Below are 24,247 nucleotides of genomic sequence, written 5' to 3' on the forward strand. Positions count from 1 at the left end.
CTCTCCTCATTTTTAGCTTGTTTTATATTATATTAAAACAATATTCAACAATTGTTTTACATTTTACAAATTACACAGTCATTGATGATAACTGAAGCAATCCATCCAACCTCCTTTTTTTCAGAAAGTCAATTATAATTCTAATATATTTTGTTGATATTCTGACATGGCAATGACCAAAATGCTTAGTTTGTACAACATGCTGGGCACATGGACCCTATTAGGCAGGTTTTGTTAACAGCTTCATCAAACCTGTCTGAAGAAACACAACCTACCACAAATCCTACTATGCCTTAGTATTATGAAGTATGATCCCAATCTAGGACTTAATGTCATGTTCATGCAACATATATCATAGTTTGCATAACTGCTTTGCTCAAAATAGTCAAATGTGTTGACTTTGACAAGCCAAAATATCTTTTTATGACTTAGAGTGCTACATGGATGAGGCTTGTAGTTGTATGTATTTGCAAATTAAATCAAGATTCAGGGGTGACTTTACAACAGTAACCAAATTAAGACAGTTAATTCAGGACCTGGCTGAGTGAGGGATGTCTATGGCACTCCTGATGGGCCTGTGACCTCGGTGCTGTCTGTCTGCCACAGAGAAAGGCTCTGGTTCTTTCTAACCAAGCACTTCACATTAGTCTTCCCTTGCTTCTTTTCCTCCAGGGGTGTAAGGCTCAAGAAGGGGATTGGGGCAGCCATAGTGGGATCAGGAATCTCACAGGGCAGCCTAGGAGGTGGGGTCTTTGCCCTGGCGGAAAGTATGGAGGAGGAGAGAAGAGCCTAATGGAGCTGGAGCTGCTGAAGTGGAGACTGATGTTTATAGCAGGCAGGTCCTTTGCAACTTTATAGGTTACCTCAGCCCGCTGTAAACATTGGTCTCCACTTCTGCAACTCTAGCTCCGTCAGGCTCTTCTCCCCCGCCCTCACTTTCTGCCAGGGTGAGCGCTCTGCCCCCTAGGCTGCCCCGCGAGGACCCTAGCCCCTAGGCTAATCCCACCAGGGATGGCCCAATCGGCGAATGCTGGCAAACTCTGTGCTGAGGCAATGGTACATGTGCCCAAAGAGAGGGCACGCGTGCCAGATGTTTGCCACCACTGTCCTAGGTGAACTTATGGAAACTGCAGATATATATTCAAATGCTCTCCCAAATGATGGGCATTTTTGGTATCTAAACTGTTAACTGAAGCATAATTGGGCTATATGCAACCTATGGGCATTCATTCCTGGTATAACAGGATGAATATGTGATGAAAATGGTTACACATAAGTTCATGAACTATATACAACTTTAAACAATTACATAAACAAATTATTAGCATAGTAATATTAATGAAAATGTAAAAAACTAGTAAAAATATCAAAGAAACAATTGTTCCACTAATGGGAGATAAAGACAAAGAAGTAATGGCCAGGAGAGAGAGGGCAAAACTGCTTAATTCATTCTTTTTATCCGTGTACATGCAAAAAGATAGTTCAATCCAACTTACCAAAAACAGAACCATAAAAGACAGGGTATAAATTCAAATTAAAATAAACAAAAATAAGATAAGAGAACACCTATCAGTTCTAGACAAATTCAAATTACTGGGCCCTGATGGATTACATCCCAGTGATTTGAAGGAACTGGCAGACATGATCTCTGAACCATTGACTTATATCTATCAATATTCTTAGAGGACCATCTGAAGACTGGAAAAGAACTGATGTGATTCCCATCTTCAAAAAAGTAAAAAATTGGATCTAGGAAACAACAAACCAATCAAAGGGTCTTGGAAAAGATAATCAAGCAACACATCTGCAAACCTAGAAGAAAGCAAATTTATATCTAGAAGCCAACACACGTTTGTCAAAAACAGGCCAACCTAAACAAATAGTTTGTTTTATTCTTTGATCAAGTGACTAATTTAAGGAACTAGTGAAATGATGTGGACATAATATACTTAGATTTCAGCATAGCATTTGACAAAATAGATCACAACTTACTTCTTGGAAAGCTATAAAAATGGGATAGAGAGCACCACCACTGGATTTGTAACTGTCTGAAAAATAATACTCAACATGTAATCCTTAATGGAACTAAATGCACATGAAGAAAGGTGAGAAGTGGGGTACCCCAGGGCTCTGGTTGGGCCCAGTATTCTTCAATATCTGCATAAATGATTTAGATGTGGGAATAGAAGATGAACTCATCAAATTTGCAGACGACACTAAGCTAGCTGAAATAGCCAATACCCCAGAAGATAGGCTCAAGACCCAAAAGAATCTTGACAAATTGAATACTGAGCCCTACATAATTCATAGTGGATAAAGGATTTTACACCTAAGCAAGAAAAAAAACATTTGTTCACCTCCAGACTAGATGAAACTTGCCTCAGTACCAGTAACTGTGAGAGGAATCTTGAAATCCTAGTGGACAATTAGTTAAATATGAACCAAAAGTGTGTGGCAGCTGCCAAAAAAGCCAATGCAATCCTAGGCTGTATTAATAAGAGGAATATAATCAAGATCACGTGAAGTATTTATAAATTCTTAATAAATAAACAATAACCTTGGAATACTGCATCCAATTTTGGTTATCACAATATAAAAAAGATGTTGGGACAACAGTAAGAATGCAGAGAAGAACAAGGGTGATTAAGGGGCTGGAGGCTAAAACTTATTAAGAATATTTGCAGGAAATGGGTAAGTTTAGTCTAGTGAAAAGGACTAGAGATGGCATGATAACAGTGTTCCAGTATTTGAGGGGAGTCATTAAGAAGAGGGATTAACCTATTTTCCAAAGCACCAGAAAGCAACACAAGAAACAATGGATGGAAAGTAATCATGGAGAGAAGCAACCTAAAACTAAGGAGAAATTTTCTAACTGTGAGAACAATTAATCAGTGGAATACCTTGACTTCAGAAGCTATGGGTGCCCCATCACTGGAGGCTTTTAAGAAGAGAATGGACAGCCACTTGTCTGAAATGATATAGGGCCATGATGGTGAACCTATGGCACGAGTGTGGAGTCATATCTAAGGGCACACAAGGCATTGCCCTGTCAGCTCCAGTGGGCATGCACGTGCTTGCCAGCTGATTTTCAGCCTTCCGGAGGACAGGGGAGGCTGTATTCACCCTCCCAAGGCTTCAGGAAAGCATCCGGACCTGTGGATGGTGAAAAACGGCCCAGTTACCGGAGGTCTGGAGGCTTCAATGCAGCCTGTATGCATGTGCTGGGTGTGTGTGCACACATGCACAGGGGGAGGGCATTGCATTATGGGTGCGGGCATGCACCTGCGTGCTATCGCACACACACATGCCCTTTTGGCACCCGAGCAGAAAAACATTCGCCATCACTGATATAGGGTCTCCTGCTCAAGCAGGAGGTTAGACTATAAGATCTCCAAGATCCTTTCCAACTCTGTTGTTTTATGTTTTATGTCTTTTTTGACTGTCCCACATTTGCTTTCTATGAAACATGTTTTATATCTGAGTTCCCCATCTTTTGCACTATTGAATTGGTTGTGCTAAGGTTTTTGCTTGGCATTACAGCATGTCCTAAAAATTGGTCTTTGTCCCATTCTATATTTAGTTTAAAATCCTTCAGATAAGCTGGGCCAGTTAAAAATTTGAAAGTTTAATAACGAAATTAGAGCCAAACATTCTGGAATCTGAAAGTACGTTGATCCTAAAAAACACTGTTATAACAATAAAACTGGAAGTAAATAGGGGCAGATTATTTATAATCTTATGCGATGATGCAATAATCTTATACGATGACGCAATTAAAGCCAGATAAAGTTAAATATAATTTGCAAGCATGGATAATATGGCAATGCTCAACAGACTGAAAAGAAACTAAGTTTTAAACTTCAGTACACTTTTCTGATTAGAAAATAACTACAATGTAGAGCCACAAGGTGGAGACATATAACCATAAATATTTAAATAAGTAAAAATATAATAAATTACAGTAATTCTAAGCATTTAGTTTTTCAATTATAAAATCTGGAAAATATATACATTCTAATACACTATTCTTTCTCAGATAAAAATGAAAATCCATTTATTTCGTTCTCTCAATTAGTTCATTTGCTCAAAAGCATTTTAGGATCCTTTGTTTGAAAGGTCTTGAATCTTGAATAAATGTCACTTTTATTTGTCGAATACAAAATTATTCCAAATAACTTTATTCTTTCATTTACTTTTATTTTCATATCCTTTTGGAAAATTACAAAAGAAAACTACTAGAAAACAGTATGCAAGTTCATTATGGTAGCAGATAGAAATTTGCATAAAGATCTAATAGTAGATCTGAGTGACTTATGGCTGAACATTTTAGTAACTGCAACAACTGGCACACATTCCCAAAATTGTTTGTTGAAACAAAGAAAGGTTGAGCAGAAAACTAGGAAGTAATGAAAAGTTTATATGCTTACATCTAGTACCGAAATGAATTCTGGGACTGAAATGTATTTAAAGATAATGAAATTAATAATATAATGAATGATAATTTTGCAAAAACTGAATTATTCATACGGAGACCATATGCTACTAGCCCAGGAAGCATAGATTGGAAGACAGGATGCTAATTGACCAGCTACAAACGCTGTCTTTCCAATGCGAATCATTACTATGGATTTGCTTGCCAGTTATACTCCTCCGTCCGGCAACTAAAGATGATCTAGCCAAAACAAATTGGCTAGATCAAAACAAAAAGGCCGCCCTTTTCCCCTCAGGGAAAAGAGCGGCCTACAAATGTCAATAAAATCAAAAATCAAATCAAATATGCAGTATTTTCGGGGACTTTCCTCGCGAATTACATTACCAATATGCCAAGAGGAGGGCAGGAGGCGCATTATGTGAGACCAATATGCCAAGGGGATCGGGCTGGGAAGCCCTCCTCTTCCCTTCTTCCTCCTAATTATTGAAGTACGCGCTCTTTTACCTAAGGAAAGTCCCTGCAATAGGGACAATGCCAGAGCGAGCCAGGGAACACAGAAACTCCAGTATGCAGAGGAGAAGTCACGTCTTCTCCGCAATCCTCGGCGCCGCATCCCCGCATGCCAACAAATGCGGCGGGACTGGGTGAGTTCCCGTTCTCCCCTCCACTTTTTCGCACACGGGCGCCAACAAATTCGTTAGTCGCTGGCGTCGAATGCCTCTCGTCACAATGGAAAAAGGGGCGGGGCGGAGGAAGTGCAATGAAGCATGGCGCAGAATTGTTCGGATGAATTGGCGGGTGGCTTCGCATAGTATGGAGCGTTCGCCTGCGACTCTCACGCAATTGAAAACCATTCTTTATATCCTCGTGCCGGCGACCTAAAAAGGCTAGTTGGCATATTGACCATAACCTCTCTCTGAGTTTAAAGTACCGCTACTTTGAGCATACACGACTTAATAGTTTTTTGCTTTTTGCTGCACACTTAGAACGTTCTGTATGTTTGTGTAGATTAATAAATTCTGCCTCTGCTAATCGTGATTTAGCTACGAATCAGTGTCACTTTTAGCAAGAAAAGCCACAAAAGCGCAGATTTCCGTGGCGGGGGAGATGTGCTGTGTCTTTAAATGAATTGAAGCGGTCTGGGATGGATAGATTAACTTTTTGCTAATAGTTAACAAAATGTTCGTAAGAAACATAATACAATAGTAATGAGGGACCCTGACATCAACTGGGAGACAAACCCTATATCAAGTGAGCGATGTAACAGATTCCTTACTAACAAAGTTGCTGACAACTTCGTAATTCAAAAGATAGAGGGGAGAAACTAGAAGGACAGCTATACTGGACCTAATTATTGCTAACAGAGAAGAAATTATAGAGGGAGTTGAGGTTGCAGGACCATTGGGGGAGGCTGACCGTGTTGGAATTCAATATAATGCAGACACAGGAATTAGAACATAATCAAACCAGTGTCTTAGACTTTAAAAGAACCGATTTCAACAAACTTAGAGTGAATTTGGGAAGGAGTCTGAGTGTAATATTAAAGGGGAAAACAACCCACTCTAAAAACAATTATTAAAGCGCAGTGCAGCATAGTACCTCTGAAAAAGAAAAAGAAGAACTCTAAGAAGAAACCGTGATAGCATAGAGAATGCTATGAAAGATAAAAAGGATAAGTATAAAAAATGGAAAGAAGGACACATAAGGCAGAATCCCAGCATGTAGCCCAAATCTGCAAAGATGAAATGCGGAAATTTAAGGCTCAGAATGCACTAAGACTAATAACAAATGTCCAAAATATTTTTTTATGTTTATTTCACCATATAAAAAGCCAAGGAAACAATTAGTTCACTAATGGGAGACAATGGTAAGAAAGTGACAGGCAGCAGAAAGAGAGCGCAGAGCTGCTTAATTCTTATTTGCATCTGTCTTTATGCAAAAAAAATAGCCCAACCAACCAGAAACAACTGTAAAAAACAGACTAGGAATACTAATTAAATTAGGCAATAAAATGGTAATAGAACACCTGTCCATTCTAAACGAATTCAAATCATCAGGTTGTGATGGATTACATCCCAGAGTTCTGAAGGAGCTGGCAGTCATGATCTCAGAACCATTGCAATGTTTCCCCCTTTGTGGAGTTGGGGTGAGTGTGACCTGCACATGACGCACTCAGCCCACAGGCCACCAGTTTGACACCTGTTTTAAGTGGTCTTGCTCTCACTTATCAATGAAATAGTTTTTTTGAGCAATATACAGTTAGTCCTCTAAGTAGTTACAACAGTTCATTTAGTGACCATTTGACCATGGCACTGGGAAAAGTTAAGTAAAAAGTTACTTAAGATGTTTTTCACAGTTATGACTGTTGCAGCATTCTCATGATCAAAATTCAGATACCTGGCAACTGACTCATACTTATGACAGTTGCAGTGTCGTGGGTCATCTGATCATATGTTGTGACCTTCTGACAAGCAAAATCAATGGGGAAGCCAGATTCATTTAACATTCTTGCTATTAACACTGCAGTGATTCACTTAACTGTTGTTGCAAGAGAAGTTGTAAAATGGGGCAAAATTCACTTAACAACTTAGCAACAAAAAAATAGGCTCAGTTGTGGTTGTAAGTTGAGGACTGCCTGTATTTTAACTGAAGACTGATGAAACTTGGTTGTAGAACTGATTGTATTTGTAGCTAATAGACAAGCAAAGGACAATATCTTCCTAGATAAATTTTCTTTATGGCTCTAGGCCCCTCTATATACGTACTGAATTGACTCCATTTCCTTTTCTAGACCCTCCAATTATTAAATATTCTCTGATTTTTGAGCATCATTGGTATTTTAAAAATTGCTACTAAAGCTTGGAACTAATTAGGACAATATAAGCCTTTAATGTGGTATAGTGCTGAATAGTCTCTGCAGAAATTCCATAGTGCAATTTAATGGCTACCTTTTATGTCAACTAGAGCAGTGGTTCTCAACCTGGGGGTTGGGACCCCTTTGGGGGTCAAACAACCCTTTCACAGGGGTCGCCTAAAACCATCAGAAAACACATATTTTCAAAAAAAATATGGAAAACATAAAATAATGTTATGGTTGTGGGTCACCACAACATGAAGAACTGTATTAAAGGGTCGCAGCATTAGGAAGTTTGAGACTCCCTGAACTAGAGCTTCCAAATCATTTTTAAAAGTAGTTTTATATAAAACATAGTGTCCTATAATATACGTGAATACATGCATAATTCTGTATTTATTTATTTATCTTGTCATGTTTAAACATAACATATGTTTATATTAGAGATACAAACCCTTTGAGCTGTATGCAATGTAATTTCATTTTAATGTATGCTGATTAGTATCTATTCAAAGCAATGGTAGGTTCTGGATTCCAGTGCACCGGGTACGGTGAAACGAAGCTGGGCGTCCACCGCATGCACGCATGCAGCGCACGCATGTGTACTTACCGCCCACGATGCTCCAGCTGCTCAGCAGAGCATCCCACAGGTGCTGTACGCTCCATGCACAGATGCCTCAATTAGCTCAAATACAGGTAAGGAGGGCAGGTGGACCCTCCAGAGCACCGTACCGGAACAGTACCTAGTGCTCCCAGCAGGCACTGGTACACCTGTACCAGGGTGTAGCGGTTGTATCCCACCACTGATTCAAAGTGACAATAAAGTGTTCTGTTCTATTCTAGTCTAATCTAACTGTGCTTTATATTGTAGGAAGTTAGCACCCACCCCTTTCCTAGAAAAATGAAATATTCTAGGAAATATTGAAAAGGCAGAAAATTATATTTTCCTGGGTAAGAAATGGAGAAACATGTTTTTAAGCAGGAAACAGACTCACTCTTAATAGCCCCCACTTTCCTTAATGGCCCATTAAAATGCCCAAGCCAGTCTATTCTACATAATAAAGAGTTCTTCCCTTCAGCTCCAGGGTGATGGGATTAAAGCATGATAGCATTAGCCTTCCACAGAAACTCACTACATGGCATCTGGAAACTCAAACTTGGTCCCATGGGAGTCTGACAACCTATCAGAATACATTTCTTACACAGGAACAGGAAACAGAGAGGTGAGGCCAAATAGAGAGTATAAAGCCAGGAATTTTCAGCCCTTCTGTCTCTTTCGTCTTCTTCACCCAACATTGAAGCATGTGATCCCCTTTTCTATTCAGAACTCAAGCCATGTGGTCCTGTCCACCATTAAACCATCTTTCCAAGCAGCCTCCATGTCTCCAGTGTCTTTTTCCCCACTTGGAGCTGAACCCAGAAGATATTTCTTCCAACAATATAAAACTACTAATTTAAAAAAATACTCAGACTATTATGACTAGGCTATGTGTGCCCATTTCTTCCAATACCAGTTGCCTTACTGTGGCCAGAAACTCTTTCGGAAGAATACCAGTGACATGTTTATAAACCAACGGAATCACTCAAGGCCCCCCTGCCAATTTAAGCAAGCAGGCACCTATATTGGACAACAACAATATATGAAGATGCTGAAAGTGGATAATTTTAGTGGCAACCAGACAATCATTGACTGCGTGGGTCATTGTTTCAGAGATATTTCCTTACCAGAGTTCTCAATGCCTTCCACAAAGAAAGAAATTCTAATGTACTGCCTTCACCAGAAAAAATGGCATACATTCAGAAATGTATATACCTTGAAAATAACCCATGTTGAATTGTGTAGCAGTCAAACATCAGCATGTTTTTATGTTTTATGACATTTTATAATGTGTCATAAACAGCTTGATGATATTTTATGTCATAAAATGTTTTATAAAATTTGCCAAGTTTCAATGCATGGGAGTCATGGATTTTGGAGGCATTCTAACAGCCCATTTGAGATAACTTAGTTCAAAAATCATTGTTCTAATATGCACAATTAAAGAATATGGTAACAAAAATAGAAAAAAAACATTGTGCTGTATTGATTATACAAATATTTTTTATTGCATAAATCATATTATTAACAATCAGTGCAACAGCTTATGTTCTAGAGTTGTGGGTGATCCATCGCTGGGGGTTTTCAACAAAAGATTGGACAGCCATTTGTCTATGACGGTATAAGTTCTGCCTTGGACAAGTGTTGGACTAGAAGATCTCTAAGGTCCCTTCCAGTCCTATGAGTCTATGCTTTTATAATTCTTATATACTTAGGAAAATGGAAATTTTAGAACATCCACTAGTTTTTATTTAAAACTCATACACAAATCAGGGAGCCACAAATTTGCAAAGGATTGAGACAAAACTGCATATTGTCCTTGTCCTATTACAAATAGTATTTGAGATATAAGTTGTTACTTACTATCTGTTTGAAGTTATGACACACACACCCTCTAAGCCAGTGTTTTTCAACCACTGTGCCGCGGCACACTAGTGTGCCGTGACATAGTGTAAGGTGTGCCGTGGGAAAAACACCCAATATACACTCAATATAGGCACAGAGTTAATTTTTTTTAACATTTTCTAATGGTGGTGTGCCTCGTGATTTTTTTCATGAAAAAAGTGTGCCTTTGCACAAAAAAGGTTGAAAAACACTGCTCTAAGCTACTGATGATCTTCTTTCAAAGTTATACTGGCCTTATGCCTGACTGATCACAGGAACACTGCAATGCCCCCCACTTCCCTATCGCACCCTGCTGGGTCTCTACAGGCCTTGGGCCTATTCCCCACCCTTACCATCACATACTTACCTTTTATAGATCTCTGGATCTCATGTTGCGGAAGGCAACTCATTCCTGGCTGCCTTCCAGAAGTGACCACCACTTTGAGCATGCCGAAATTCCTTGCAGAAATGTAGCCAGGTTCAGAAAGCTAGCCCATGGCTTAGCATTGCAAGTTCTGAACAATCTTAATTATCGAAGCACGCATTCTTATACAAACCTAGAGCCTCATTAGGATACGCCAGTTCCGTTTGGAAGGGACGCTATCCGGGGCCCAGGGGGGTGATCGGGCCCCCTCTTTCACTCCTAAACGAGTGGGTCTACAATTCTTTTGATACTTGCCTGCAGGCGTCTTCTTTCTCAGCTGGCATATTTTTTTATTAACTTGTCCTGTCCCTGGTCAGATTCTTGGATCGATGGTGTCCTCCGGATGCCCAAGAGAGGTCATCAGCCTTCTTCCAGACAAAGGTCTCTGTGGCGCCTGAAGATGGGCGAGATGGCCTCGATGGGGCACCGGTCGGTCCATTCTGTCCTCAGAGAAATATCGCTCTGTGCCACGGTCGCCAGAATATGTTGCAGAAAATGACAGGCTTTAGACTTCTCAGGATACAGGAAAAGTTTATTTGGCAGCCAGGTTCAGAAAGCTAGCCCATGGCTTAGCATTGCAAGTTCTGAACAACCTTAATTATCGAAGCACGCATTCTTATACATTCTCAAAAGCATTGCAACACGGAAATACTTAACACATTTCTTAGTGGTTACCTTGAGGAGAAAACCTTATAAGGAGATGGGGTCTTACTTCTCCTTTTGTTTATGGAGTACGTGTCATTAACGAACTTTAATTGAACCTTGTGGTTAGGCACTGGCTTCCTGTTCTCTTGCAAGCTGCAACTCTGCCTATGTGGCTTTAATATAGAAGTAAAGGGGCTCTAAGAGGCTGTCCAACCTGACCCAGTAGGTTTCACACTTAATGTCCAAATCTCACTTTACGTCTGCTTTAGAAATGGTAGCTGCTTCCAAGCTTTCTGCTCATATCTGGCAGTCAGGAGACTGCAGGCCTCTCCTGCTTCTTGCTAAACTTTGGGGAAACCAGCCCCTTGCATGTGTTAATAATTTGGAATAATGCAAGAACAAATCAAAATGAAATCCAAACACACTGTGTAAAGGAAACTTTATTCTCAAAACCAAAAGACTCTCTTCTGAAGGGGAGTCTACAGAAAAGATGGGTGTAAGGACCTGGCTTTATAGGGAACTTGTCCTTTGTGCGAATTTGGGTTGTGGTTTGTGTAGTTTTAACTAGTCCTTCCTATGCAGTTTGGGATACCCCTTCTTTGAGTGTTGATCCTGCTTGAAATCCAGAAAAGATAGATTGTTTAGCCCTCAGAAATGCAAATTATTTATATGGTGTCTCCCCCACTCTGAGAGAATTCTTGTCTCCCATGGAGCCAATGAGGTGCCAAAGGGGGGTGGGGGTGGAAGGGCAGGTAGGAGGCCTTTTAAGTTTCTAATACATACAAAGGAAGCAGCTCCCAGATTACCTTCCTAAAAATGTTCTCTTGCTTTACCTGTTCCCTCCCTCAGAAACCCAGATATTTTTCAATGAAGAAAATAGAAAAAAAGCTAGGAGGTGCAGACTTTATGGATCTTTCTCCCTCCCTTCCCAATTAGGTGCTCATCTACCCTGACCTCGAATCTCAATCCCTTTTAAATCCCCTTTAACCACCTCATTTTTTAAATGCATGCCTAAAAAGAGAGTGACAAAATCTAAGTTACTTACAATGATGAGTAGCTTGCCGGTTAAAGACAGAGGAAATTAAGTAAAGGATTTTAATTTTTTTTAAAGTGGAGAGATGGAGCATGAAGGAAGCAAAAAAAAAATCCTTATGGAAGTTGTGTGGACAGGAAAATACTCTACAAAGCTATCGGAAGCATATCACATGCATGTATGGATATTCTTAGTCATCCAGGTCATGGTTGCCCCAAAAGGCAACTTAGTTTGACTTCTCATTCAAGAAGCTTCTTCAGCTCTGACCAAATTGTGTGGGATGGAAAGATTTATATTCCTTGCAGTCATCTGCTCATTAGCATTCTTTCTGAGAGTCATTGAGGCCACTTGAAATTTTATCGGTGTCATCAGGCTCACCTGAAAAATGCAAATGCCTTCATTGGAACTGCTGAAAGAATTCTAGTATAAACAGGATATAGATGGTGGTGTAAGATGTGGCATATCCCTACCCTCTGTTGAGAGAGGGCTGTTCACTCTTAATGTAGATTGCCTCTTTGGCTCTTCTTTCAGACTACTGGTCCTCTCTATCCAGACATATGTGCAGTAAACAGTTGTGACAAAAGCTTGGCCCTAAAGGGTTTCAGATATGCAACAAAAAGCTGTCCAAAGCTTTACAAACTTTTTTTTCTCCTTGTCTAACTCCTTTTAGGATCCAGTTTTTGCTGCTGTTGTGTGATACATGTACAATTGATACAGCTATGCAGGCTGGAGAATTCTGGGAGTTGAAATCCACAAGTCTTAAAGTTGCCAAGTTTGGGGACCTCCGGCCTAGCAAGAGATTTCCTGACTGCCAGCTGATCAAGACAGAGGCCGGCCCATACGCATTGTCTCTGTAAAATGCCACCAGTGAATAGATCACTGAGCTTCCTCCCTGCTGTTTCAAAGCATTGGGACTTCTCACAGTCAAGCTTCTAAGTTTCTTTGGAAGCCTCTTTGACACTGAACACAGCACTGAGCTCTAACTGAGCTGGGCACTTCCCCCTGCTATCCTGTTTTTGGCTTTGCAAAGCTTTTTGCTATTTGTTTGCTTCTTTTTTGGATCCAGCTGGGTAGTGGGCCCTCCAGGGCCTCTCCAACCTCTGTGCTCTGCTTGATAACCTGCTTGCTCATTTAATGACTGTATCAGGGAGAGCAGGGGTGGGGGTCGTTAAGCAAGACGGTTTCACTTAGACTGTTTCAAACTCCATTATGGTAATAGGTGAGGATTACCTGTATTTATTCAACCAATATGTGAATGTATACTGAGGGAAGATGAATTGGAAATTAACAAAATCGTCATAAACCTGCATTATGATGATGACACTGCTCAGCTAAATATTTGTTAGATTTTTATCACACCTTTATTACTTTATAAGTAATCCAAGGTGGCAAATATACACATGACTCCTTCCTCATCTTATTTTTCTCCACAATAACAACAACAACAACTCTGTGAGATGGGTTGGGCTGAGAAAAAAAACAACTGGCCCAAAGTCACCAAGGTAGCTTTCATGCCTAAAGTGGGACAAATTCACAGTCTCCTGATTTCTGGGCCAGTACCTTGAGCACTATACCAAATTGGCTATCCAAATGATATGCAAATTCTAGAAATAAAAGTCAAGGAACCAATGACATTTGCAAGCCATGGCAGTCATTAAATTAGGTAATTAGATGACCAACTCAATTAATGACCCCAACCCCTACTTTCCTCAATGATGTTAAATTGAATGGACTATAAAGTAGGGTATAGAGTGCCTCAAGGTGCCTCTCGGGGCTTTTCATCCCATGGTCAGCTTTCTGCCCCTCAGAATACCCAAAGACCCTGACCCTGCTTTCCCCCCACACATCAGGTCTTAATAGGTATTAGGTCTGCTATCCACCTGACTAGTCCCCACAGCATTCTACCCCCATCACTAGTCACACACTTATCTATTATCACAAATGTTGTGATAATAAAAATCATTTATGTAAAAGTGAAAAGTTTCTTTACTTACAGAGCAAAAGAGCATTGCATATACTTTCATTATGTGTTCATGTTCCATTGTCACTAAGCAACTGAGAATCTTTGTATGTATCAAGCTTCATTCCTTTGATGTGTTGCCATTTATTTTTCTTTTTTTATTTCAGCTACAGAAAGAAGCACTACATCGCTACTTTTTTTTCCAAACAATCGCTTCGCAGTTGTGTCTGGCTTCTGTTTTTAATGAAAGTTATTAAATCAAGTTAAAAATTAACCATGGCTTCTCAAGTCACTGCAAGACATTTTCATCCTTATTCATACTTAAATCCAGTTGATTCACTTCACAAGATGCATTTAAACCAACACAAAGATCTGTTGAAGAGAATGTATATGCCTTTTGTACGTGGACCTGAAGACAGGCATTTTTTTCCCAGTTTCCAAGAAAAAGATAGTAATGCTTTTCTAAAATTAAATCCTTTCCTTCCTCCTGAAGATGAAGGCTACCTTTTAGCACCACATCGGGATGATGTGCCAATAATCAACACTTCTACAGGATTTGTGAGCCCAGGTGGTAAAGTTGATCGACAAATCTTAGATAACAAAGCCTATGAACCCCTGCGAGATGGCAAAGATACACATTCTTCACAGCAGGCATCTGTATTTTGCAGAAGAAGCCAACCTGGTGATAGAAGCGCTTTACTGCTGAAAGAAATAAATCAGAACCAACAGTGGAATTCTAGAGCAGTACCTGACATTTCTGTGAGATCAAGACTTGGAGGTAAATATCATTGCCACTACAACTGCCACTGTCTGTGTGTGTGTGTGTGTATTTTTTTTCTGTTCAATTATGTTAATTCTCAGAATTGCCTGAACAAATTCCAGCAGTTTTCTTGACACAGTATTTCAAAAGTGAGTTTGTATTTGCCTCCTTCCTAGGACTGAGAGAAAGTAACTGGCCCAAGGTCACCAGCTGTGTTTGTGTCCAAGACAGAAGGACAGAAACTCACAGTCTCCCAGTTTCTAGCCAATTCTTCCACAACATTGGTTTCATGGAAACCAGCAAGCTGAGATTGCAATCAAGAACTGAAAGAACATGTGGGCGGGTCTTAATGTTGCAATGACACAACGTGCAATCTTGGGGCTCCAAGATTGCTGTCTATATCTCTGTTGTTGAATGGTCCTTTTTGGATCTAAACCATTCTGAAGGAATGGTGATAGAGAAGAGCATGTCCTGCTGATCTCAGGGACATCGCAAAGTCCCTGATCGATCCAGGAGAAAACTCTTTTTGCCAGCTACAAGAGAAGCAGTCAAAATGGCTGCAGAATTTTGGGACAGTCCCCTGAAACGGAAGCAGAACTGAAGAGACTGTGTTGAAATGGTGAGAAAAATCCTTATTATTAGAGAAGAGAAAACCCAAAAGACTTAGAGTTAAAATAAAAGTTGAAGACAGAAGTACGTAAGTGGCAAATTAACCCTGGTTTAAAACTATCATGTTATCTTTTTCATTTTAATTTTGTTTGTTTTCTATGGATGGACTTACAAATGCCTCTTACTTTTAAACCGGACTTCCTCTATACTTTTTCCATTTTTTGTATTTGTGGATTAAAAGTTTCCTTTTGGCTGGATCGTAACCTTTAAACATTTTTTTTCTTCTCTTCTGGAGTTCGGAGCTTAGAAAAAGAGGCAAAAACAAAGGGAAAGGATGTTACATAAGTTAACAAGTCTAGTTAGCATAAGTTTGCTTAGTTTCCATGGGATTGAAACAGCAAATATCTTGATTTTTGTTGTTGTTGTCTTTTTCAGCCAAAACTTTTCTCTCTGCTTTTCAAATAACCATACTCATATTTGAGAGTGTTTCTTTCTCTCTCCCCTCAAATATTTAGAGAGGAGACTGCCTCAAGATCTTTTCAAAGTGGAGGGTACATTCAGTATCTCTTATTTCAAGTTTTCATTCTTGTTCACTAAGATTAGTTTTAGTTTCAGGGATTCAACTTGTATTTATTTGATCTTAGTGAAAATATGACCACTCACTGCTTCAATTCTTTGCCTTCTTTTCTTTCAAGTATCACTATAAGCATCCATTTTCTGCAAATGGATGCCTTGTTTCTTTCAAGTATGAATGCAAACATGCCACAAGACTTTAGGTCATGATTGCAAATCACATCCATTCAGCCTCACCTATTCCTTAATGCAAAGGTCAGGAACCCACAATCTATAGACTACATTTGACTCTTCATCCTAAAATACTTGGCCTGTAGTCCCAAAAATAAATACCCTATCTTTCTCTGCCTTTCCTACAGGGTTTCCAAGAAAGAATTTCAATTTGTAATTCTATCTCAGCCCAGTGTATGATTACACTATGATAACAATTTCAGTGATGTTATAAGCCAATATATAAATGTGTTTATAACATAGCTTCAAATACTGAGGTTTTTTTTCCTTTTCCTTATATAAATCATTTCTTTCTTCAATCACAAGAAGCTTCCTGAGAGTCTGCAGACCCAATCTTACTCTTTGCTCTATTCTGATTTATTTATTTGATTGATTGATTGACAGAGGGTGAGAGAATGGCCCCCATCCACTCATGGATATGGCTACTGGCACCTCTGCAGAAGATGGCTGCTGTTGTGTTCATGTAACATCAATAAAAAGCTTACATTTATTCACATTCTTTCTCAATTTAGCCATGTGTTGACTTAGGATTTGTTAGGGATGTCTCCTAACTTCCTTCTCAAAACTTCTGACTTTTCCTGTCTATTGCTCTGAGTTTTCTTACATTTTTCATAGCCTTATTCAGTAAAACGCTGTAAATCAGTCTCCCACAATTCTCAAGCTATATCCCTTTGCATTCAACATTTTTTTTACTCTGTATAACTGAACAATAGTTTTTCAGAATAAGCAATTCTCCAGCTATTCCCTTTTCTTTCTCTTCTTTAATTCTGTTGTCAGTAGCTTGGTACAATATATGAATCCACTACTGAACCAACCAACTGTAATTATTTATCTTCTGACTTTTCTGTCATTAAAATAATAATTCATAAATGTTATGCATGGCATATTGTGATTGTCACTAATATAAATTTCATTTTTGTATTCAACTCAGTGCTATGAATATTACTTAGTGAAAAATGTTCAACTTTTTTTTCCAGGATGGACAAGTCCAGTAAAAGTCATACCAAATCCACCTAAAGCCAAAGAAAATTTTATACCTCATACATTTGTATTTCATGTGGACACAGATGTTCAGGTAAATTTCTTTACTACTGCTGCTTCAAATCAGTACCATACATTCTAATGAGACAAAGAATAATCAAGTGATATCACTAAAAATTATTCAGCCACTAGCCCCATCCCATCTTCAGACAGAATGGCCCTATATATCGTTCTTGTTAAAATATCACTCATCCAATGCTTCAATTTCATATGATTAATCTGATAATCACATTGTACGTCTCCTTCTAGAAAAAGCACTCACTTTGTGGCTGCCCATCATAGAACTCCATTTTTCATATAGATGATCCAGAGGATGATGTAGCCTTCTACATATTAATTACACTAATCAAAATGGGTTTCCATCCAAGATAAAGAGTTCTGAGGAGGGATGTGGTCTCAGAATAGATACATTCTAATTTAATTATATCTATGCCTATATTTATAGCCAAATCCTCATCATAGGTGTATATGAAGTTTTTTTCTGCATTTGGTAAAAACCTAGCTCTAGGCCATGTAATGCTGTGGAGACACAGTCCTCTCTTATAATTTACAATATAAGTTATGCATAGAACATAGAATAACAATGTTGGAAGGGACTTTGGAAGTCTTTTAGTCCAGTCTTCTGCTTGAGCAGGAGTGTCTATACTATTTTGTATAAAAATGGTTGCCCAATCTCTTCTTGAAAACCTCCAGTGCGGGAGCACCCACAACTTCTGGAGGCAAGCTTTTCTACTGATTAGTTGTTCTCACTGTCAGGAATTTTTTCCTTAATTCTCAGTTGGTGTGAAACAGAAAGAAACATTTCTTCTTCCACAAGATATTCAGGTACAACTTGGAATGTGGTTCCCTTTAACATAAGGACTTGTTGGTTTTGAATACTTGAGGAAGTTTGTATATAAGATGGACATTGAGAAAAAAGACAGACTTATCTGTACGCACTTTAAAAATGAATATGTAGTATATAATAGAGATCTGGGGGGGAAATGGTTACTTAATTCTGGAACCAAAGATGATTAGGCTCATGATGTCTCCCCTTTTACATTACAAAAAAATAAATGAGAGCAATGACTAAGCTTTGTGAGTAATAATGTGAGAGAAATGTGACAAATGAACAGGAGTGGTAAGATTCATTTTAATAGGAACAAACCATTGTTTTAGATATATACATATAAAATACGACTTTTACTGAAATGTGATTATGCTATAAATATACTTAGATATTTGAACTACATACTCTTGGCTTGTAGTTTGAATATATAAGATTCAGATAGAGCTTCCTAGGAAGGGTTTCTTACAAATTGTAGACAACCAGCACAAACATTGAATGAAAATAAGGCAGTTTTTTAAAAACATAGAATTTATCACATTGTTACACCTAAAATGAAACCCTGACAACCTAGCTATGGAGAACTGTAACATTATAGATGTGACTCCCATTCCATCTCAGTTAATTGCTATGTTGTCTTTCTTGTGCTATCCATTGAGGCACACAAAATCAGTTCTCCCCACTTGCTCTAGAATATTTATAAAAAGAAATCCTGAGGTTGCTGGAAATGCAGCCTTGCTTAGTGATTGGGATTTTATGAAGAGAATAAATTCAGAAATATCTGTTCCTCTGAGATCTTAGGTGAGTGGCTTACATTAAATGGTACATAGCATATATTCTGTATTAACCTCCTAGCTGTATTGATTTCAATATATCAAGGCTTTGTTAAGAGATTCAAGCAAATGCTTTACATACAATGCATTCAGAAAGTATTCAGTCCCCCTTCACTTTTGTCAATTTTGTTATGCTGCAGCTTGATTCTACAGTTATTGAAATTCATTTTTTCTACACTCATTAATCTACATTCAGTACCCCATAATGACAAAGTGAAAAGAGAATTTTAGAAATGTCTGTAAAAAATTTTAAAAGAAAAAAGTGAAATATCATATTGGTCTTTATATAAACTTTGCAGCTCTAGAAAACAAAGGAAAGCATAACATTATAATTCACTTAGCAATTGCTTTATTTAATCACCACATTGCTGGTCCCAATTGTGATTACTAAATGAGGATTATTAATATGATTCCCATACAAATCTCTAAGCTATTCTTTCTACTATTCCTTCATTTTAGTTTCATCCCAAATAATTACTTTGTGTCTTTTTTCAGTTTATTCATGCTGCTGGATCCTTATATGGCACTTGTTATTGATGTCAAAATATGTTTTCCCCAATAAGGAGATCTTCATTTTTTCCCCAAAGATCCGCTTAATATCACCAAAAATAAACTGTGCAGAACTGCTCATTATTCTTTTAGTCTTAAAGCAAGTTTCTCAGTCTTTCATCAAAAACAAATAAATCAATTACATTTTTAGATTTATATTCATTGCTATGGTATCAATCCATGCAAATTGATTTAAACTTTCACCAAATATTTGAAACAAACACCTTTTTCTGAGCAGAAACTCACCACATATTACTTTGATTAATTCTTAGGACTCCAAGTAGTCCATTCACTTCTTTTGTACTTTCTCATCTTATTCACACCTACAAAACTATTTCTATATTACATTCATTTAAAATGTTGCACATCATCACCACTTATGGAGGTTTAACATGCACTTGTCACCATCCTGTGGATTCTTTTTTTCATTTAAAGTGGTTAAACTGCAAACAACAGTTTACATGAATTAATACTTTCTGTCAAGCATTTTAGGCTTTTCATTAACTATTTACCCATCGCTTTGCCTGCATGTTTTAATCAGCTCCAAAACTTTGACAAGATCAAGCCACTCTCATTCATTAATTGCATCCATTCTCTTAAGTTTCACAAATATACAGTATAATGTACTACTTTTATTTTCATCCATTCATTAATTCATGTTCTTTGCCTTTATTCTTTTGAGATGCATTCATGATTCTAACAAATGGTCTTTACTTGAACATAAGCGATTAAAAGCTCATGCCAGTTTCCCTCATAACTAACATTGAATGTATAGCCCAGAATTCTAACAAAGATAGCCACTAGAATCTGATCCCTTACTCTACTGGAGCAATTTTCAGATCTGTAAAATAGTGTTTAAATAGAGAGATTGCTTGAATTACATTTGTTATTTGTATACTGCAACACAAGTATTCAATACCTTTTTAGGCCACTGTTTTTTTTAGAATTATTAATTTTGAGAATTCATTATGGAATTTATTTATTTATTTATCTATTTATTTATGCAAATTTATATGTTGTCCATTTCACTGTCAAGTGGCACTGGGAGACTTATTGGACAAGTGATTTGGACCAATCCGATTGGAGGTAGTTACCATAAATTGGCAACCAGTGCAGTTTTTGCAACAATGCTGTTACATGTGCCATCCTAGAGGCCCCTAAAAATGCCCACACTGCTGCATTCTGAAATTGGCATCTCCCACCTTTTCATTCTCCCAGAACTCCTTGGAGCTTCTTGAAGAACTAAGATGCATCCCAGGAGGCATGTAGAAAAGAGGCTGCAAAGGGACAATCTGGCCTATGCCTCTGTCATTTGTCACTTCCAGGCAGCAACTAAGGCCTCAACTAGTCACTCCACAGACTTTGTGAAAAACTTCAAGCTCCTTCTGGAATCCAGCCATATCTATCATTGATCAGGCAAGATACCAGTCTGATCATCTGTAACAGATTATCTCACTGTGAGGTAGTATGAGGTGGGGTAACACCAGTGAACTAAAAAGTGGTCATAAAGTAATCTGACTATAGCAACAATCTAATAGCAATGTCCTCCAAAATCAGATTACATCTAAACTGCTCTGAAACAAAAACAATTCTATTCTCCAATCTCTAGCCCTAGCTGAATCCTAAAAGCAGTTTGACACACAACATCAAGTTTTCCAAGGATCCAGCTTCTGCCCCAGTCATTTGCTGCACATGTTGTGCTTTAGCTGGCTGAATTTTCTGAGCTGAACTTTTTCCTCAGTGCCTTAATGCAAACAAGCTGCAGAAAGATTTTCTTTGCTTGCTTGCTTGCTTCCTTTCCTCTACTCTTCAGCCTGGCAGTCACTTATCAAGATAAGTAAGTTACAGATTTTGTCACTCTTTTTTCATGCATGCAGTAAAGTTAGCAAATGAGGTCTTTAAAAGGGATTGAGATTGAAGGGCAAAGGAAGAGAATTTAATGTCAGCATCTAATGGGAGGAGAAAGATCCACAAGTCCCCTCCCCCCATTTTGTTTATTAAAGAAATGTGGGTTTCTGGGGGATGGAGTATTTGAACCAAGGGAAAGGTTTTGAGAAGCTCCTCCTGAAGTTGCTGCCTTTGCTTGTAGGTGGTTGGCTTAAACTAGTAAGAGCCAGGAGTAGTTTGCAGAAATTCTCAAAATGCATAAAATGATGGCTTTTCAAGAGTAATGGTGAGCAGGGCCATGTGCTATGAATTTCCGCAAGGACAGGCTGTGGGGGGAAATGTGCTGCAGCATCACTAAGGCTGGTCATAAGGGTGAATGACTGCAGATGTGCTGCAGCAACTTTGAAACAGGATCATATATAGGGTGGGGTTGGGGGGGGGCAGGGGTGTGTGGCCTGTCATGATTTCAAATACCTGTTAAGTGATCTGTCATAGTTCAAGGACTACCTATATTTAGAAGATGAAGGAATATGCTGACTTGGCTAATGAAGAGGTAATTAAAATACCATGACAAGTTAACTGCAAATTAACTCTCTTACTTTTCTCTATCCTTTTAAAAAAACAAAAGCAAGATTCGAAGTAATCATATGCATACATGCTTGAAAAATAATCTGGAAATATTCAACTGAATTCTGATCACTTCATTATTTTCTATATGCTTTATTTTGTATTTTCTTATTAAGTCAACTGATACTTCTTCTGAACCCAGAGATAAGAGAGCTTTGAAGTATATGTATACATCCACAATCCAGAGGTGAGTTTCTGTTTCTCTTAAGAAGAATGTGATGATACTGAGTTTCTATGTTCCTCTTGTTATTGGCAAAATGTATACATCATATTTCCTGATCAGGCTAATAATACTAGTACATTTCCTTTAAGTACTGTGTTTATTAGTTACAACAATACAAATACTGATTACGTAGCAAAACAAAGGTCATAGGATAGGAATTGATCTTAGAATAATTATTATGGGTTATTGCACAGTCAGCTCAATATTCAGACTGGATTTGGCTTATTTATCCATCTATAGAGGCCTTCCCAAGGACCTGGGAATCATTTTCAATTACTTTATTATTTCACGAGTTGTTGTTTAGAATTTAGCCTTCTTTTAAAAGGAACTCAAGGTAGCAAACATAGATAATATCCCTCCTTCGGTTTTCCCTGCAAACAACAACCCTGTGAAGAGAGTGACTGGCCCAAAATCAGTTTTCCTACTCCAACTCACTCTTAGCTTTCTATCATTCTTAAATATCAGTTTTCTATCTCTCTCTCCAGCCAATCATACTCCCTCCCTCCAAATAAACCTATTTTATCTGGAGAAAATTCCCTTTTTAGTTATTTATTTGAATGACTTTGATTGCTTTAATAAATTAGCTATAATAAAAATCATTTTTCTTTTATTTTAATGAGCATTCTAGAGGATATGAAGAAGTTCCCTGGGATAATATGCTATCTCCCAAAGTCATGCCTGCACATTCAAGATTAAAACCCATGGAGGATATTGCTACAAGCAAGCGATATGAACCAGCAGAAGAAATAAGCCAAGTTTGTGAAATCTATTTCATTATAATTATATGGGATAAGCAAACACAGGATAAAGTGCAGTGGTAGATCACATCCTTTACCTTCAGATTCAACCCCAAATACCTTCAGATTCAACCCCAAATACCTTCAGATTCAACCCCTTGTATCTATAACTATGATGAGAAACAATATCTAACTTGGCCCAGCCCCAACCCCTTTAGATTTCTGGCAAGGCTAGAAAAGGAGCTCTCTTCCTTAAACTGAAGCCCTCAATCAAAATAAATAACTTAGGTTTTTCTTTAGCCTATGAGTATCCAAAATTTTGGCTTCTCTGAACTTCATTGAATGAAGTGAAACTGTTTTATGCTGCTTATAATGTATGGTGTGTGTGTGGTGTGTGTGTGTGTGTGTGTGTGTGTGTTACATATATATTATTAGTAATGTTAAAATTGTACAACCTTGTGGGGTTACATTACTAGGTGTTCAGGGTGTCATGTAGAGCACAGGACACGAGTTGGACATGCCTGTTTCAGTCCCTGTCAGGGTCATCATCTACATCCCCTCATCTACTCTGCAAGAAAGAAACCCGGGCAGACATAATGTTAATATAGAAATAGTGTCTTGCTAGCTTAACGCCATGAGTCTATTGGCATTGTACCCCATGCAAACAATAGTCATTTTCCTTTTATTTATGAGAGGGAAGGGATTTTTAAAAAAATAAAACTGAATAGAGGAGATATTCCTTACTATCTGGTAAAGGAGAACCATCAGCTGATGATTGGCCATAGTTCTCTGTCCTCAACTAATAGCCTGAAATGCAGATGCTAATTAATAGGAAATTCACAGTGAATTCTAAACACTCCCAAGCACAAGCAGTAGACTCTCAAGTAGAGATTGCTCAACTTGCAGAAAAAGATTTCTCCTTCTGTGCCTTTGATTTCAGCATTACTCCCTGGAAGAGAATTTATATTAGAACTAGCCGATAATCCGGCGTTGCCCGGGTATTTATTATAGGAGGAAAATGTCCGGACCAAACGTAATTTCTAATGTTGGATTTTCCCCCTTACCAGAGGGACCCCTATTGTGGAGTGCTGTGAAGCTGTTACCATGGCAACTCCACTGCACTGCACAGTAGGAGCCATTTACAGCAGTATAGTAGAAGCCATTTTAAGGTACAATAGGCTGTATCTTAACAGAACACATACCAAGGAGTTTTAGGAGTGTCTTACCCCCACAGTATTTGTTTCCAAAGAATAAATAATCTATGTACCAAGTTTTGTTGAAATTGCTTGAGGCTCTCCAGAGTTAAGCTGGAACATACACACTCACAGCCGGATAGATAGGTAGGTAGATAGATAGATAGATAGATAGATGGATGGATGGATGGATGGATGGATGGATGGATGGATGGATGGATGGATGGATGGATGGACGGACGGACGGACGGACGATAGTTAAGTTAGTTTTGGTGACACAGTAGTTAAATGCGATATTGCAGGCAAACTCTGCCCACAGCCTGGAGTT

At 38.4% G+C, this 24,247-nt stretch overlaps 2 protein-coding genes across 3 annotated transcripts in view; one reads left to right on the forward strand and one right to left on the reverse strand.

Moving 5' to 3' along the window:
- Window positions 1-5,091, reverse strand: part of ZPBP (zona pellucida binding protein) — a 40,154-nt gene extending 35,063 nt beyond the window's left edge. Inside the window, exon 1 of the mRNA XM_087713168.1 lies at window positions 4,937-5,091. Coding sequence (XP_087569294.1) covers window positions 4,937-5,045 — 109 coding nt within the window. The 5' untranslated portion in view covers window positions 5,046-5,091. The remainder of the gene's footprint in view (window positions 1-4,936) is intronic.
- The window catches only part of SPMIP7 (sperm microtubule inner protein 7), a 41,497-nt gene continuing 22,209 nt past the window's right edge, over window positions 4,960-24,247 (forward strand). The window contains exons 1-5 of one of the 2 annotated variants that reach the window (XM_014053604.2): window positions 4,960-5,076; window positions 13,998-14,608; window positions 16,981-17,078; window positions 21,883-21,953; window positions 22,618-22,744. In XM_014053604.2, coding sequence (XP_013909079.2) covers window positions 14,107-14,608; window positions 16,981-17,078; window positions 21,883-21,953; window positions 22,618-22,744 — 798 coding nt within the window. In that variant the 5' untranslated portion in view covers window positions 4,960-5,076; window positions 13,998-14,106. Of the gene's footprint in view, window positions 5,077-5,203; window positions 5,319-13,997; window positions 14,609-16,980; window positions 17,079-21,882; window positions 21,954-22,617; window positions 22,745-24,247 lie in introns of those variants that run through there. The other variant, XM_087713165.1, reaches the window with a different exon arrangement.

This window comes from Thamnophis sirtalis, unplaced genomic scaffold, assembly GCF_051295495.1.
Source record: "Thamnophis sirtalis isolate CommonGarterSnake01/CBP01778 unplaced genomic scaffold, rThaSir2_p1.2 scaffold_4, whole genome shotgun sequence".
NCBI classification, from domain to species: domain Eukaryota; kingdom Metazoa; phylum Chordata; class Lepidosauria; order Squamata; family Natricidae; genus Thamnophis; species Thamnophis sirtalis.